This window comes from Phyllobates terribilis, unplaced genomic scaffold (genome assembly GCF_046119375.1).
Source record: "Phyllobates terribilis strain yellow unplaced genomic scaffold, ASM4611937v1 Scaffold_47__1_contigs__length_9908305, whole genome shotgun sequence".
Taxonomy (NCBI): Eukaryota; Metazoa; Chordata; class Amphibia; order Anura; family Dendrobatidae; genus Phyllobates; species Phyllobates terribilis.
In genome coordinates, this window is record NW_027362807.1 from 4,208,430 (window position 1) to 4,226,806 (window position 18,377).

The window sequence follows — 18,377 nt, forward strand, 5'->3', positions numbered from 1 at the left end:
TTTCTCACTTTCTCCAGCTCGGGGCTCAGGAATCGGATCCTGTGCAGGGCAGGCACCCCTCCCCCTCCTCTCTCTGGTGAAGACGGCAGAAGACAGGACAGAGGAGGGGAGATTGCCCCCTGCAGTCTGGAGCCGGTGCAGGACGGGAGCACTGCAGCATACAAGTGAGTTTTGATAGGCGTGTGCCCCTGCTTCTGGGCTGCCCCCCTGCCCCTCTCTGGCTATGGCCATGATTCACACACAGCGTTTTTGCGGATCCGTTTTTTGCAGTAAAATGCAGTGACTCTGGGCATCCCAGCAAAGTCAATGGGTTTCAAGATATGACATTCAGACACATTGTTTTGTGAGGATCAAAAACGGATCCTCACAAAGAATGAGCATGTCAGTTTGTGCGGCGTTTTTCTAATCTGCTTTTGCTATTGAAAACAGTATCTGTGAGCTCAAAAACTTTCAGGTGATGCGGTTTTTTAAAAAGCTGATCTGCTTTTGCAGCTTAAAAACGTATCCTCAAAAAACACAGCAAAAACGCTGTGTGAGAATGTAGCCTTAGATAAGGAATAGAACAGCCATTTATAGGACATTTCATAACTTTCCCAAATTCCTATGAAAAAATATTCAGCACATTCTGCATTGAACTACTGTACCCAATTTATTATATATTTTAGGAGTCGGAGTTGGTCCATTTTATACCGACTCCGACTCCACCAAAATGAGCACCGACTCACACTCCACAGCCCTGGTTTCCGCAGTAGGCGAGAGTCTGATATGTTGGTGTAGAGAGTTCCAGAGTAGAGGGGATGCAAAGGAGAAGTCTTGTATGCGATTGTGGGAAGAGGAGATAAGAGGGGAGTAGAGAAGGAGATCTTGTGAGAATCAGAGGTTGAGTACAGGTAAGTACCGGCAGACTAGGTCACAGATGTATGAAGGAGACAGGTTGTGGATGGCTTTGTATGCCAAGGTTAGGGTCTTGAACTTGAGTCTGCACAATGGGGAGCCAGTGAAGGGATTGACAGAGTGGAGAGGCCAGGGAATAATGGGGGGGACAGGTGGATTAGTCGGGCAGCAGAGTTTAGGATAGATTGGAGGGGTGCGAGAGTGTTAGGGGTGTGAGAGCAGAAGGTTGCAGTTGTCGAGGCTGGAGATGATGAGGGCTTGCACTAGTGTTTTTGCAGAGTCTTTGCTGAGGAATGTTTAGATCCGGGAGATATTTCTGAGTTTGAGTCGGCTGGAAGTGGAGAGGGCTTGGATATGTGGTTTGAAGGAGAGATCAGTGTCCAGGGTTACACCGAGGCAGAGAGCTTGTGTTACTGGAGAGAGTGGGCAGTCATTAACTTTGGATAGGTCAGTTGAGGGGTTTGTTCTGCCAGTAACGTAGGAAACCCCTATATTTCCAGTGACAGATGACGGACCTGGGGGGGGGGCGGGTTTTGTGTGGGATAAATTAGGGTTTTATTGATAACATTTTGGGGTACATAATATTTTTAGATTGCTTCCAGAATAAAGTTGGGATCACATTCTTTTGTTTTACGCTGAGCACTTACCTTGGGGTTTCTGTGTAAATCCCCCAAAAATGCAATTCAGACGACACCCCCGACGGAACCACCCACCATAATGAGGCAGATGGAGACACTTTGGAGTCCGTTTGGCATCTACTCCGGTGGTATCCATCTTTTTAGGTGTGCACAGATCTGTAGTCATCCACACTTGTGCTCTAAAAAGACGCCTAAAATGGTGGGACACCGCCGGAACACAGACCAGTCTAAAGTGACTCCATCTGCCTCATAAGTGAGTGGTTCCGTCAGTGTTTTTATCTGAATCGCGGTTTTGGGGAATTTACAAGGAAACCCTGACTTAAGTGCTCAGCGGAGAGAGCAGGATAGATGTGAGCAGAGCCTTATTCCAATTTTTGGGAGGTAGAATGAACAGTACAAGAATAGTTCTTATTTTTATTTTTGCACGGTTCACTGTGAGGTATATGTGATTAGGTGGATTTATTCTTCGGGTCGGTGCGATTACAGCGATACCAGATTTATAGTGTACTTTGTTAGGTTTTGCTGCTATCACATGGTAAAAATGTTTTGTTTTTTTTACAAAAAGTAGGTTTTTTATATGAATATAATAAGCACTGTAACTTTTTTATTTTTTGGCAAACAGCGCTGTATGAGGGCTTATTGTTTGCGGGACGAGTTGCAGATTTTTTTCGGATTATTTTGAGGCACAAAGTAATTTTTGCAAATTGTATTTGCTTGAGTTCATGTCTTTTTTCTTTTTTTAATAGTGGGACTTTGTGGTGACTTCTTGCTAAGAGATTAGCTTCACACAGGCGTCTTCTAACTGTCGCAGTACTCACAGGAAACTTGAGACAGTCTTTGATCATCCTGGAGCTGGAGCTGATCATTGGCTGAGCCTTTGCCATTCTGGCTATTGTTCGATCCATTCGAATGGTAGTCTGCCGTTTTCTTCCACGTCTCTCTGGTTTTACTTTCCATTTTAAAGCATTAAAGATCATTATAGCTGAACAGCCTATCATTATCTGCACTTCTTTATAAGTTTTACCCTCTCCAATCAACTTTTTAATAAAAGTACGCAAGACACAGATACAGGCTTTCCTGACTTTGTCTGTTCCATGTGAACAGAGCACTGTCTTGCCTGGCTGCGCTCTGCCGCATTCCCGCCTGCCCTGCTCTGCTTCCCCTTCGTACCTGCGGCTCTGCTCCGCTTCCCATCCGCACCTGCGGCTCTGCTCTGCTCCGCTTCCTATCCGCACCTGCAGCTCTGCTCTGCTCTGCATACCGTCCGCACCTGCGGCTCTGCTCTGCCCTGCTCTGCTTCCCGTCCGCACCTGCAGCTCTGCTCCTGTATCCCAGTCAGTACTGGTCCTTATCCGCCTGTCTGTATACCAGCCGTGCCCGCCAGTACCGGCCTGTCTGTATACCAGTCGTGTCTGTCAGTACCTGCATGTCTGTATACCAGCTGAACCTGCCCCTTCCTGCATACCCCGGTGTGGGTCAGCAGCTCTGTGACCGAGGTCTGCCCTGGTGTGGCACCTGGGTCACCTCCCTAGTCCCTCCTCGAATCGGGGAGTTGTTTGAGCCGCCGTGCGTCCAGGGTCGGAGTGGCCAGACCCTTAGTTACGCCCTTCCAGGCACTCCTCGGTTCATTGCCAGTGGGACCACAAACCACGCTCACGTCAATCAGTCTGGGCGTGAGCGAAACACAGACACTGCTATTTTTTTAGAACAGCCCAATGTTATTTTTTTGTTATTTTCTGTAAAGTAGTTAAAACTTATATACATTTCTCTTCATGTTTTGAATTAGAAAACAGTGTGCAATGCTCCCAATGCATGGAAGTAAAAGCTAGTAGAAAGATTTTGTGCTTAAGGCTGATTTCACACGATGCGTATTTCATGCGTTTCCGCGGCGTTTTTGCAGTTGCGTAAACGCCGCGGAAACGCATGAAAAACGCATGGTAGAAGGGAAGCAATGTTCCCCAATTGAAATCCGCATGTGCTGTGCCCATGATGCGGATTTTTCCGCAGCGTAAACGCTGCGCTCAAAAATCCGCAGCATGTCATTTAATTTTGCGGAAACGCGGCGTTTTCGCCGCCATTGACTTGCATTAGAACGCGCCAATTCCGCAAGACTGCATCTGTACTTGCGTTATTGGCGCGTTCTAATGTGCGGATGGTACCCGGGTGTGGAGGAGAGGAGAGTCTCATCCACACCCAGGTACCATTAAAAAAGCTGTAAAAACAAGAATAAAATAAAAAATATATATATACTCACCATATGTCGGCCCGCGCAGCGCTCGTGCTTGGTTCCCGGCACTTTGCAGTGAGTTGTAGGACCTGCGGTGACGTCAGAGTCATGTGACGGGTCACGTGACGCTGACGTCGGCAGGTCTTTCAATTCAAAGTTGCCGGCAGCCGGGAGAACGGAGTGAGCGGGACAGCGCGGGCCATCGGAGGTAAGTATATACACTCTCTCGGGTCACACTATATAAATCCATGCTGTTTGCATGGATTTATATAGTGTGACCTAGTTGTCAAGCACTTTCCAGGTGATGCTAAAAGCGCCTGGAATGCGCTTGTCAATCTGCATGCGGAAACGCATGTGGATCCGCATGTATTCTGCAGGAAAAACGCATGCACAATCTGCATGCGTTTTTTCTGCCAGGGAGATGCAGAAATGATGCAGAAATTTTCTGCTTCATTTCTGCATTGTGTGCACATACCCTAACTCATGTTTTTGAAAACACTGCTACTATTTTGAACACTACTGTATAAGTATCATAGAAAATAGGCAGCCCCATACTATCGTGTACTTGGGGGAGGAGGGGCATTCAGTCGAACTCTGTCAAACATTCTTAGATGCCATGTTTGCTTTTGACAGTAGCAAGCAGTTAAACTTCAAGGGTTTTTGTTGCAACCGCACCTGTGCCATCCCTGCGGTGTACATCTGTGTTCTGGTGCCCAAAAGAGTTTTTTTTTTTTTTTTAAACAAATGTTTAATGTGTTAAAAAATAATAAAACTTGTATTGTGCTTTTTGCATGATTTTTTCTTATTACAATAATTGTTGGTGCCAGTTTATTTTTTTTTCTGGTGTTTTCTTGTAATATAGGAAAGCCTAAGGCCAGATATAAACCCCATAAAACACTATACATGGAGACTTTGGTATCAAATTATTTTTGTCCGCGGTGTTTGTGCAAACAAAAAAGCCTCAAACTTCTGTGTGTGAATCAGACGTGAGATCTAACGTGATAGAAGATTACAGTCTGGAGAAGACCGGAAACATTCATATAGACGGCCAGTGGTGATGTAGTCAGTGATGGACTCTGGCCAAATATGTTTCTAGAGCCGTAGTAGAAGATGAAGATGTCGTCCTCATCATGATACTGATTCCAGTGTCGGTAAATTAGACAAGAATTAGTGTTATGGAAGATGAGTCTTTGAGAAACGTATTCAGCTGCAGACTCTTGAGGAAGAAACTGCTTGTTGTCTGTGGCCTAAAATATATAGGTTTTATTAGTAGATGTAAAGAAGAAAACTAAATACTATAAAATAATAAATCACCTCATATGTTTCCCTTATTATCTCCAGTAATTGTATTATTACACAGGATTTTTATGATGTTACATCGGCTCATCTTCTTCCCATTCATATCCCTACAATATCGGATCCTCTCAGTGAAGATCTTTTATGTAAGAGAATTTTCCTGATTTACCCATCAAGGATGGATATGGACAGAGACAAAATGGCAGAAAAAATATTGCACCTCACCCTAGAGATTCTCTTCCGGCTTACTGGAGAGGTGAGATATTCTAATTATGTCACATTACATCATTCTTATCTATGGGAATAACAGATGGACAGAACTGGAGAGGTGAGGACTCTGGAAATGTCTGTAGTGAGATTTATTAATGTGTCTCTCCATAACCAGGATTACACAGTAGTGAAGAAGACCTCTAGTGAGCGCTGTTGGGACCCTGTGTCTGAGGGATGGGGAAGACCCCTGAGCCCAATCACAGGGCCTCCACCTCACCCGATGATACATAAGGCCATCAATGACCAGAAGATCCTAGAACTCACCTACAAGATGATTGAGCTGCTGACTGGAGAGGTGACACTGCTGGGAATGCTAGGACATTATTAAGTAACGCTGTGAAGGAATCAGTGGGATGATGGTATCATTGTTTATGTCAGGTTCCTATAAGGTGTCAGGATGTTGCTGTCTATTTCTCCATGGAGGAGTGGGAGTATTTAGAAGGACACAAAGATCTGTACAAGGACGTCATGATGGAGGTTCTCCAGCCCCTCACATTACCAGGTAATACAAATAATTTTAGGCCATGTATATTTAGTGTATGTAAAACATGAATTCAGTCCCTGTATGTGTCTCCTACAGGTCTATCCATTAAGTCGACAACACCAGAGAGATGTTCCCGTCCTCTTCTTCCACAGGACTATAAACAAGAAGATCCCAATGTTCCTCAGGATCATCAGGTAGATGGAGAAAATGTGTCATGAGATCTCTCCTATGATATTTAGACAACTGTGTTCAGTTTTGTTTTATCCTCCAATATTATATGTTTTATACTTGTGTAATGAGAACGGTGGAGACGGCAGGATTAGAGCTGATCATAGATGTGACTTCTCCTTATTTCTGTGACCATATTTCTTTCAGGGTGAAGATCTGACCCATATTAATACTACAGAGACATATGTGAGGGGTGATGAGCGGTGTAAAGAGGAGATTCCCACATATGACTACCCAGGTGAGTAGTAACCACTAAATGCAGAGAAGTCACAGATTCGTCTGAGTCACCTGCTGTGGCTGCTTTATATGTTGTGTAGTCCGGCCATATCACAATCATGTGTGCACCATTTTGCTGCTAGACCACAACATTCTCCTCCACCCAAAACTGTTCAAATGACTTTGGGCATTGAAGGTCCTTTTCTGTAGAACTTAGAACCTTACAAACTACAAAACCAAATGACAGCGTACAAACAATGTGCTGACACACTGAAGAAAAATATTATGATGGATCTGTAAGAGAAAGCGGAGGGTAATGATGCTGTTGGCTTCCTAGAATCATGATATCTTATTGGATGAATCTACCTTCTCTCCCCTCTGTGCTGATAAATGTGCTCATATGGTCCCTTCAAGACCAGGTACAGTCTTTCTGACCAAACTTAGCTGTAATATACATTTATTCACGCCTGCAGGAGATGTGTTGGCATGGCTTGAGTCCTGGTTTCATGGATTCCCTCCACGTCATAGATTGCATTATGTGTTCAATCCTAAGGAATTCAGATTACTGCACAATCTCTCCTGAAATGGGGGCGCTAATACTTTCTCTACTCTCCTGGTCAGGACTCATAGTAGCTCCAATGGTCCACCATAAATGAGTGCAACTCCAGTTTAATGTTGTAGTTCTCTGCCAATACATACAGTGGGTACGGAAAGTATTCAGACCCCTTTATATTTTTCACTATTTGTTTCATTGCAGCCATTTGGTAAATTCTAAAAATCATTTTTTTCTCATTAAAGTACACTCTGTACCTCATCTTGACTTAAAAAAAAAAGAAATGTAGAAATTTTTGCAAATTTATTAAAAAAGAAAAACTGAAATATCACATGGTCATAAGTATTCAGACCCTTTGCTGAGACACTCATATTTAAGTTACATGCTGTCCATTTCCTTGTGATGGTGCTACTCCTTCATTGGAGTCCAGCTGTGTTTAATTAAACTGATAGGACTTGATTTGGAAAGGCACATACCAGTCTATATAATACCTCACAGCTCACAGTGCATGTCAGACCAAATGAGAATCATGAGCTCAATGGAACTGCCCAAGGAGCTCAGATACAGAATTGTGGCAAGGCACAGATCTGACCAAGGTTACAAAAGAATTTCTGCATTACTCAAGGTTCCTAAGAGCACAGTGGCCTCCATAATCCTTAATTGGAAGAAGCTTGGGACCACCAGAAGTCTTCCTAGACCTGGCCGTCCAACCAAACTGAGCAATCGTAGGAGAAGACCCTTGGTGAGCGAGGTAAAGAAGAACCCCAAGATCACTGTGGCTGAGCTCCAGAGATGCAGTAGGGAGATGGGAGAAAGTTCCACAAAGTCAACTATCACTGCAGCCCTCTACCAGTCGGGCCTTTATGGCAGAGTGGCCCGACGGAAGCCTCTCCTCAGTGCAAGACATATGAAAGCCCGCATAGCGTTTGCTCAAAAACACATGAAGGACTCCCAGACTATGAGAAATAAGATTCTCTGGTCTGATGAGACGAAAATAGAACTTTTTGGTGATAATTCTAAGCAGTATGTGTGGAGAAAACCAGGCACTGCTCATCACCTGCCCAATACAATCCCAACAGTGACGGTGGCAGCATCATGTTATGGGGGTGTTTTTCAGCTGCAGGGACAGGACAACTGGTTGCAATTGAAGGAAACATGAATGCGGCCAAGTACAGAGATGTCCTGGATGAAAACCTCTTCCAGAGTGCTCTGGACCTCAGACTTGGCCGAAGGTTCACCTTCCAACAAGACAATGACCCTAAGCACACAGCTAAAATAGCAAAGGAGTGGCTTCAGAACAACTCATTGTGACCATTCTTGACTGGCCCAGACAAAACCCTGACCTAAACCCAATTGAGCATCTCTGGAGAGACCTGAAAATGGCTGTCCACCAACGTTCACCATCCAACCTGACGGAACTGGAGAGGATCTGCAAGGAAGAATGGCAGAGGATCCCCAAATCCAGGTGTGAAAAACTTGTTGCGTCATTCCCAAGACTCATGGCTGTACTAGCACAAAAGGGAGCTTCTACTCAATACTGAGCAAAGGGTCTGAATACTTATGACCGCGTGATATTTCAATTTTTCTTTTTTAATAAATTTGCAAAAATTTCTACATTTCTGTTTTTTTTCAGTCAAGATGGAGTGCAGAGTCTACTTTAGTGAGAAAAAAATTAACTTTTTAGAATTTACCAAATGGCTGCAATGAAACAAAGAGTGAAAAATTTAAAGGGGTCTGAATACTTTCCGTACCCAGCGTACATTCTTGTTGGAGATGTAACATGTTTTTTTATTCTATGTCTATTTGTTTACAGTTTTTAATTTTTTATGACTTGTGGTGGGATTGGCCTGCCTCACTAGTCTGCAAGTCCCTGGTAGTGTTTAAAAAAAGGTCTTCATTGTCTCTTCCAAATGCCCGAGATCTAAATTTAAGACACCTCAGATCTGCACTATTGTAAAAAGTTCTATTTAGATGTCTAATATTCTTTCTTGAAACTCTTCTTATAGAAAATATTGGCCTTTACAATATTTTAGATTACCAAGAGCCAGCAAGCCCCATACTCCAATTACCTCAGAGAGGTTTCACCACTAGTTACTCATCTCATTTTTTTTTGCTGATGAAGACTGTTGAGTTTGATAATTTCATTAAATGTGTCATTGTCTATAGTCATAGTTTTGACCATCACCCTTTAACCTCTCTACATAGATCTTGACTTACACAGAAACCCCTATGCTTGGGCCACAATGTTACTGGCTGTTCTGTGGTGTGAGATGGCAAGAAGAATGGTCAGATAGCCGGGTCAGAATAAGGAGGGCAGAGAAAATACACCAGGAAACAAATACACAAGCCGTGAGCTGAGCACAGAGGACTGAACCAGAAAAGAACAAGACTATCTGGCAGCTTCCAGCTATTTGCTTCAAGCTTTAGTAGGGTGTGGTGCATTCCAGTTGGCTGATGTAGGGAGTAGATTACTCCAGCTGGACAGCACACACACCTATATTGCCAGACTGAATGGTACAACAGGCCCAAGGCACTCCAATCTTAGTGGCTAGGCTCTGTCCAGAGCGCCGCCCAAAGCTTCTGGTTCTGACGTCTCCTCCATTACCAGCGCCGCCTGCAGAATGAATAAGGCCACACATGGTGAAAGAAGCAGACATTACAGGAGCAGATCCCAGAGGAGATTGGACACACCATTAGCAGAAGCCCTAATATGACAAAATGGCAGAAAACCAGAGAAGTATAAATCCCCATAAAGTGACTCCATTTTGGAGATTATAGCCCTCAATGAATAGAAGTGACTATTTTGACTTCACAGCCACTTACCTGAAATTAGCATGCACTGGATGTTGGAGAGTGAAAATTGCAAATATGCCATTTTATTACCCAACACATAGTGCCCAGATTGTGCTCCAGGAGGTTTTTCTCACTATAGTAATGCCAAATACATGGATGCTGAATGTGGTTTGGGCACACTGCAAGGCTCAGAAGTGAGGGGGAGATATGACTTTGGGAGATCGGATATTGCTGGACTGGTTTCTGGAAGCCATGTTGCTTTTCAAGAGCCTTTGGGCCACTAATAATGATAGCTAGCAATATTATGATTTATATTCAAATATGTATGTCATACCCAGTCATCAGGAGAGTATAGCAAGGGCATTTCAGACTATAAAATATAACTTTTAATAGATACATTTAAAATATTTAGTATAAGACAATTATGACAGAGACAAAGTGCACATACTCCCCAGGTCGGAGTAACAACTAAATAAGAGAGTAAAGCACGTCACCTGAGTGGCGTACCGGACCATGGTCAGAAAGGGTCATTTTAATAAAGCCTAAATGACACAGGGTCTCTGTGAAGCGTCCAACAAGTAAGTGGACAAAATTAGATGTTTCTCAAAAAATCAAATAGTATCAATGTGATGATCCTGCTATTAACACGGGATAAACGTCTTAGGATGATTGAAAGAACATTTCTCATATGCATTCAAAATAGATGAGGTAAGATTATGGCAATGACATCATCAATAGAAAACATTTATCATCAATACAGAATAACATTTAGAAAATTGAATAAGAGTAATGGAACGTCCTCACCCAATATGTGGAGTAGTTCACGTCACAGTGAGTAAAAAGGACGAGATGTTTACTGAAGGGGAAGCAGGTAGACAGGCAATAGTCCAGGGGAGGCGTATTTTTCTGCCGCTATTAACACCCTATATGGACTGCACTATCCCTGTACCCCTTTACTCCTGCCCTAACAAGGACAGTCCACATCTAGACTGCTCTAGTAGCCCTGTGCTTGCCCTATAGTCCGGACGCGTTTCTTCCTTTCGGAGTCATCAAGGGACCCCACTGTGTAGCACCATGAAGGCTAAGCTGTCTCAACATGAAAAAGCATAACTGTCTTCACTAATCTCAGGTGAAAATTTTTATTTGATTTTTTGAGAAACATCTAATTTTGTCCACTTACTTGTTGGACGCTTCACAGAGACCCTGTGTCATTTAGGCTTTATTAAATTGCCCTTTCTGACCAGGGTCCGGTACGCCACTCAGGTGACGTGCTTTACTCTCTTATTTAGTTGTTACTCTGACCTGGGGAGTATGTGTACTTTGTCTCCGTCATAATTGTCTTATACTAAATATTTTACATTTATCTATTAAAAGTTATATTTTATAGTCTGAAATGCCCTTGCTATACTCCACTAATAATGAGGAAACTTCTGTTTTTCCATTGATAGATGATGGACCTGAGTGGGGACTTGTTTTTTTGTGAGATGATTATAAGTTTTTATTGGTATTATTTTGGCCTACATAATATTGTTTGGTGGCTTTTTGTTCCATGTTTGGGAGGCAGAATGAACAAACAAATTGAACACCATGTTCCACTGGTTCATGCTATGAGGTTTTCTATTAGACATTGAACTGTCATCAACTTGGTGAATAATTCAATATTTTTACATAACTTGCCATTTCTACAGCTGGTTCAAGTACAAATGTTAAAAAATATAAAATTCAAGGATACTTTATTTAAAAATAATAATTGGTTTTATTCTTGGCAGATGACTGTACCAGGAGACCAGAGGAACAGCTGACGTCTTCAATTTTTAAATTAGATGAGCTTGAGATACCACAGAATACAATTGAAGTGAATGCCATTACTCCAGATACACCATCATCCCTTCACAGCAAAGATCAATCATCTGATACTTTGAAACAGGTCTTGTCTTCTGATTCATTACCGAACACTAAGGAAAATCCAAGTCACGAAATAAGCATTAAAAATCGAGCTGCTCCTAAAGCAAAGAAACCATTTTCACAAACCGAATATGGAAATAGTTTTCTCCTCGAAAACTCTGTTCTTAAACATCCAAAAATTCACACAGCGAAGAAAAGATTTTCTTGCTCCATGTGTGGAAAATGTTTTAACCAGAAATCAGGTCTTGCTAGACACCAGAGAAGTCACACAGGGGAGAAGCCATTTTCATGTTCAGAATGTGGGAAATATTTTACATGGAAATCAAATTTGGTTCAGCACCAGAGAAGTCACACAATGGAGAAACCTTTTTCCTGTTCAGAATGTGGGAAATGTTTTAATCAGAAATGGGATCTTGCTATACACCAAAGAACTCACACAGGGGAGAAGCCTTTTTCATGTTCAGAATGTGGGAAATGTTTTAACCAGAAATCAACTTTGGTTGACCACCAGAGAACTCACACAGGGGAAAAGCCTTTTTCATGTTCAGAATGTGGGAAATGTTTTAACCGTATATCAGCTTTGGTTAAGCACCAGAGAACTCACACAGAGGAGACTCCTTTTTGCTGTTCAGAATGTAGGAAATGTTTTAACCAGAAATCAGCTTTGGTTATGCACCAGAGAACTCACACAGGGGAAAAGCCTTTTTTCTGTTCAGAATGTGGAAAATATTTTAAACAGAAACGGACTCTTGCTATACACCAGAGATCTCACACAGGGAAAAAGCCTTTTTCATGTTCAGAATGTGGGAAATGTTTTAACCAGAAATCAGCTTTGGGTGACCACCAGAGAACCCACACAGGGGAGAAGCCTTTTTCCTGTTCACAGTGTGAAAAATGTTTTAACTGTAAAGGGCATCTTGATCGCCACAAGAGAACCCACACAGGAGAGAAACCTTTTTCCTGTTCGAACTGTGGAAAATGTTTTACCCGGAAAGCACATCTTGATATCCACCGAAGAACCCACAAAGGAGATAAGCCTTTTTCCTGTTCAGAATGTGGAAAATGTTTTAACTTTAAATCGCTTATTGATAGACACCAGAGAACCCACACAGGGAAGAAGCCTTTTTTCTGTTCAGAATGTGGAAAATGTTTTGTAGATAAATCGACTCTTGTTACACATCAGAGAACTCACACAGGGGAGAAGTCATTTTCATGGTCTTAATGCAGGATATGTTTTACATGGAATACAACTCTTAATAAACTTTAGAGAAGTCACACAGGGAAGAAGCCTTTTTCATGTTCAGAATGTTGGAAATGTTTTAACTGAAAATTGTATTGTCTTGTATTGCCCACTTATAGGGCAATCCCTTGTCATTCCTCATGTTTGGCCTAGTTAAATTAAAAACATTCATACTCCCCTTCCGTGGCGGCACCGTTCCAGTGGTATCTGCACTCGTGTTTCCAGGACTCATGTGAAGTTGTTACATGACATGTGTGTTCCTTCACAATCAGCTTCAATCGGCTTCACTGTCCCCGCCTTCAGATGAATTAAACATCAACAGAAAGCCAGAGCTGCTGCTTTCTGACTTCCTTTAATTGTTCGATGTGTCCGAAAGTGGGGACAGTGACGCCAATGCTGACTGGCCGCAGGGCTCACATGACGTAACAACATCACATGAGCCTCAGAAACGCAAGTGCTCACATCACTGGAACAGCACAAGCATGGGAAGTTTGTATAATTGTCTTTCTTTTAACAGGACCAAGCATGAGGAATGAGAAGAGATTGTTCAAGTACTGGAAAACCCCTTTAGAAATCAAAAATTCCACACAGAGAGAAGCCATTATCATACCAAGTGTGAAAAAGAATTACTGGAAAATTGTATTTTGTTGACCATCAAAAATAACTCAGTCGGCGGAGAAACTATATATGTTGTTGACAAATTGTACAAAAACATATAACAGACAATCATAATTAAATGAGAAAGGGAAAAATGTTTGGTTTTTTTGGACTATAAGACACACTTTTAAACAAGAAAAAAATCTTGCTAATAAGTGAGTGCATCTTATAGACAGTGTCGTTCCTGATCACTGAGAGAACTGCTTACTCTCCTCCAGCCCCACACTTATCTGATTGGTGCAGGAAAGGAAGGTACTAGTACCTGCACAGAGGCTGCACATCCTGAGTGAGCAGCTAAAGAACCATCTACCCGACTAGCTCAAGCACCTTTCAGATCATATAATCAATCACATGACCTGGATGGAACTGAAAAATGGGAAAATGTATATAAAGTGTATGTGTATGCAACTGTGCATATGTAGCAGAGCTGTGTGTGTATATAAATGTGCATATATAGCAAAGCTGGGTATGCATGCACTATCCATGCTGCAGTGCTGTGTGTATGTCCATGCAGCAGTGTTATGTGCTCACCCTGCTGTCTTTAACAACACCGCACGGGCCGGAGCTCATCCTATTGATTGCCGTTCACGTTTCCTGTGGACATAACAATACTCAGACAATGCAGGGTGAGGGTACCACACTCTGGTAAGACTTTATTGTTCACCGACTGTTAACAGCATATATAACATACCCACTGGCTTGCTGGGAATTAGAACCTCTGCGACTTTGGGACATTCAGGGCCAACTACCCCAAACAGCAGTGCCTAGATTTGGACAGGCACCCGCAGAAAGGAGATAGCAGCTAGCATAGGAAGCTGACCGAGCACAGTGAAATATGTAGCCAGGTGACCGAATTGTCACAACCTGGGTTATCAAAACAAATTTGTGGGCTCAGTGTTGAGCAGTTCTGAAATCCACTGGCTGAAGTCCTGTGGAATCACACTGGTCACAGGAGCAGACCCCTTTTTATAACCCTCAACTCCTATTTTTGATTATTCAATTAGATTGCCTAATTATCCTTCAGATGTTGCAGACTAGTACACCACAGGAGACTAATGCAATAAGTAATCAGCAGACATTCCACAAATTAGCATACAAAAATGGGCACAGGACAGTTTCACATGAAACAATGGCTCATGTTCCTTGACTTACTGAACACAGGAATAGTAAGTCTAGCATAATTAAGAATAGTTCACCCCCCTTCCGCCACACAAGTGGCACTGAGTCGTTGCACACATCTCCACTTTACACTAGCAAGGCAGATTTAATTAGTATGAAAAATGTTTTTCCTTTTTTCTGCTGTTTAAACATTGGATACAGTATATTAGAATTAAAATTATATTCAGACACTAATCTTTAATCCAAAAAACAATATCCAAATGAGTATTGAACACTTCACCAATTTTCTAAGTAAGTATATTTCTAAGGGCTCGCTCTCACTTGCAATTAAATCAGACTACTGCAATGGGATAAAAAATTGGATTGCACTCGTATTAATTTATTCCTATGATAGTGTGATCAGTGGCGTTTCTTTTCCAGCCCTGATCGGATCGCGATCGGACTGAACAAAAAAAGCATTCTGGATTCGGATCGCATGCCCCCATATAAGCCTATGTGTGCGTGTGAAACATTGCACGGCACATAAGTCCACCAAAGAGATAGCAAAAATGTTAGGAGTGACCAAATCAACAGATACGTTCTGCAAAAAAAAGTTCACTGGTGAGCTTGGGAACTCAAAAAGTTGTCAAACAGAAGACAGTGGTGGATGATCACAGAATCCTTTCCATGGTGAAGAAAAGCCTGTTTATAATATCAACCTAAATGAAGAACACTCCAGGAAGTAGGTGTTTTTCAGTGTATAGGTCTAACATAAAAGAGAAGACTTCATGAGAGAAAATACAGAGAGTGTTCAATACAAGGTGCAAACCATTAGTGAGCCTTAGAAATACAAAGGCTAGATTAGACAATATGAAGCGGATGTATTATACCCTGTCGCGGCACTACCAGAAGACCGCTAGCTCCGCAAGTGAGTACTTCTGGCCAACAACGATAACAGCTGATGGGCAGGGGGCCGGGTGTCTGACCCCGACCCATCAGACATCAATGACCTATCCTAAGGATGGGTTATCAGTGAAAACGTAGTGGGCAACCTCTTTAATTTGTCCAATTACTTTTGAGCCCCTGAAATAAGGAGGCTTTATAGATAAATGGTTGCAATTCCAAAACGTTTCACAGGATATTTTTGTTCAGCCCCTTTAATTAAACCTGAAAGTCTCCACTTCAATTGCATCTCAGTTGTTTCATTTTAAATCAAGATTAGTGGCCTGCAGAGCTGCAATCACAAAGATTCAGTCACTGTCCAAATACTTCTGGACCTAACTGTATTCATATATTTACTAATGATGAGCAAGCATGCTTGCCACTGCTCGATACTTAATAGATCATCGTGGTGCTCGGGTTTTCAATCAAATATTTCAGGTGCTCGAGTCCCCGCCCCACATTTTGCGGGTGTTAGATAGCCAATAAACACGCAGGGATGGCCTGTCATACACAGTAATGTCGTAGCCATGTTTTCTACTGCCATTACTCTGATTGGCCTGCCGTATTGCATCATCAGGTTTTATACTCGAACGAGTAACAAGCACACCCGAGTACCCCGATGCTTGATCAAGTATCGAGCAGTGGCGAGTACGCTTGCTCATCACTAATATTTACAATACATGGACAGATATTGCATCTCTTTCCCCCACCCTCCCAAAACAAAACCCAAAATGTCCACCTGCCCCTTTTCCTACCACCTAATCCCAAAATAGACAAGGACATTCGGAGTTGCCAATCCTCCCTCTTTGGCCACTGCCCTGCTATCAGTATTTGGTCAGTATTCGGTCAGTATTTTTTCTCGAGTGAGAGCCAAAACCAGGTGAGGAGCAATCAGGGAAAAGGTATAATAGAAACAAGTCACCAATTCTACATTTATCACCCACTCCTGAGAAAAAATACTGAGCCAAAATCAGGAGTGGGTGATAAATTCAGAATTTGTGCACTTGTTTCTATTATACCTTTTCTCTGATTGTTCCTCGTCTTGTTTTGGCCCCCACTCCTGAGAAAAAATACTAACCGAATACTGACCAAATACTGATAGTGGGACTGTGGCCTATGAACAAGATCAGAGTCTCATTATACCAAGTAGAGAAGCTCCAGGAACAAAGATCCCGTGTGGTCCTAACACGCTGGGGGTCTGGAGTATCCAGCCACGGGGCCCGGATTCTCTCATTTGTGGCCCCAGCGTTTCTTGTAGAATAAATCCCTTTCTCATCCAGTCCTGTAGTAATGACTTTGTTATCAGGTTTTGTAGGAGGGTTCGTCTGACTCCATCTTATGTTATCAATACCTGTGCAAGAAACGTCCGAGCGCAGTTTTACCGAGTGTCCAGTGTCAGTTCTTCTACACTTCGCACACTTCCTAAACATGCAGCTCCGCGCCGTACATGTCGTAGACTCACGGCTCTGCTCCGTACACATGCGGCTGTCCTCCGTATACATCATACACACACGGCTCCGTACACACACGGCTCCACTCCGTATACTCATGGCTCCACTCCGTACATCTCATACACGCGGCTCCGCTCACCTCTTACACACAATGCTCCGCTCCGTAAAAGGCTCTGCTCCGTAAACCTTATACACACGTGGCTCCGCTCCGTCCACTTCTTACACACACTGCTCTGCTCCGTACAAGGCTCTGCTCACCTCATACACATGAGAACACTGTCAATATATACAAATTTGTAATGTTCACATGTCCACCATTTAAACTATGCTCCTATAGACATGACATGAGAACTATAGTATTTAAGACGTAGCATTTATTATTAGAATAAATTAAAATCACAAAAAAGGGAAGAGGACCACATAGCAGAGAAGATCAGACTAGGGGGTATAGATAAATAAATACAATTGATAAAACATCCCAAAGGCACCATTCATGTATTAACCTCTAACAGGCACTGTTCATGACAATATACCACTGCCCCACAGATATATCATTAAATGCCTCTTAGAGAGAAGTGTGGAGAGGGTATATATATATATATATATATATAAGTGCTTAGTGCATACAGCCCCACTCTCCACCTTTCTCCATAACCCTCCAACACAGAGGACTATGGCATATATAAAGTGCTTGATGCAAATAACGGCAAAATTGTCATCAGTTAACAGGTCACATTAGATATTACTATCATAATAACATATTGAGAAGGTGAAATGAAGATGCATGGTATAAAGTGGTATAAAGTGTTACTAACCCCTGAGTGCTGATCGGATCCAACGCGCGTTTCACCACTGGCTTTAACGTGGATAATCACCTCATACACATGTGGCTCTGCTCCGTACATACGCGACTCCTCGTCGTACACCTTGTACACGCACGGCTCCACTTCATACACCTCGTACCCACACGGCTCTCGTCCGTACACCTCGTACATGCACGGATCTGGTTTGCACGCCTCGTACACACATGGCTCTGCTCCGTACGCCTCGTACACACGCGGCTCTGCTACATCTGTAATGCCAGTGATGCACTACTCTGCCATAGATCACACATGTGTAGGTATTACCACTTCACTAAGGCAGGAATAAAAGTAAAAGAAAATGTAGTCTGTGGCGCCAGGGTGCACTGTATTAACTTCTGTTTCCTGGTGTGATGATATGTTGTGCACCCGATAGTCCAGAAATCAGAGACAGATAATAGGCTGCTGGTAAACTCTACTTCTTGCAAACAACTACAGATAAATCCAGACAGATGATTCAGCAGAGTTTCTCTTTCAATGCAGCAAGCTCAGTTACTTTCCAGTATGATAATGCAGATACACAAACGGTGCAGTGACTCCTGGGTCCTAGCTTCTGCTTATCTGTACAGTCCTATCACACAGCTGATTGCAGCTGTGACTGTGGTCTCTCATACAGCAGATATCT

General features: G+C 42.6%; 1 protein-coding gene across 4 annotated transcripts in view; it reads left to right on the top strand.

The window, feature by feature from the left end:
* The window catches only part of LOC141191547 (uncharacterized), a 41,413-nt gene extending 26,454 nt beyond the window's left edge, over window positions 1–14,959 (top strand). The window contains exons 2-8 of one of the 4 annotated variants that reach the window (XM_073661443.1): window positions 18–164; window positions 5,101–5,311; window positions 5,441–5,620; window positions 5,704–5,827; window positions 5,906–6,003; window positions 6,185–6,275; window positions 11,369–14,959. In XM_073661443.1, coding sequence (XP_073517544.1) covers window positions 18–164; window positions 5,101–5,311; window positions 5,441–5,620; window positions 5,704–5,827; window positions 5,906–6,003; window positions 6,185–6,275; window positions 11,369–12,726 — 2,209 coding nt within the window. In that variant the 3' untranslated portion in view covers window positions 12,727–14,959. The remainder of the gene's footprint in view (window positions 1–17; window positions 165–5,100; window positions 5,312–5,440; window positions 5,621–5,703; window positions 5,828–5,905; window positions 6,004–6,184; window positions 6,276–11,368) is intronic. The other 3 variants (XM_073661446.1, XM_073661445.1, XM_073661444.1) reach the window with 3 other exon arrangements.
* The last annotated feature ends 3,418 nt before the right edge of the window (window positions 14,960–18,377 follow it).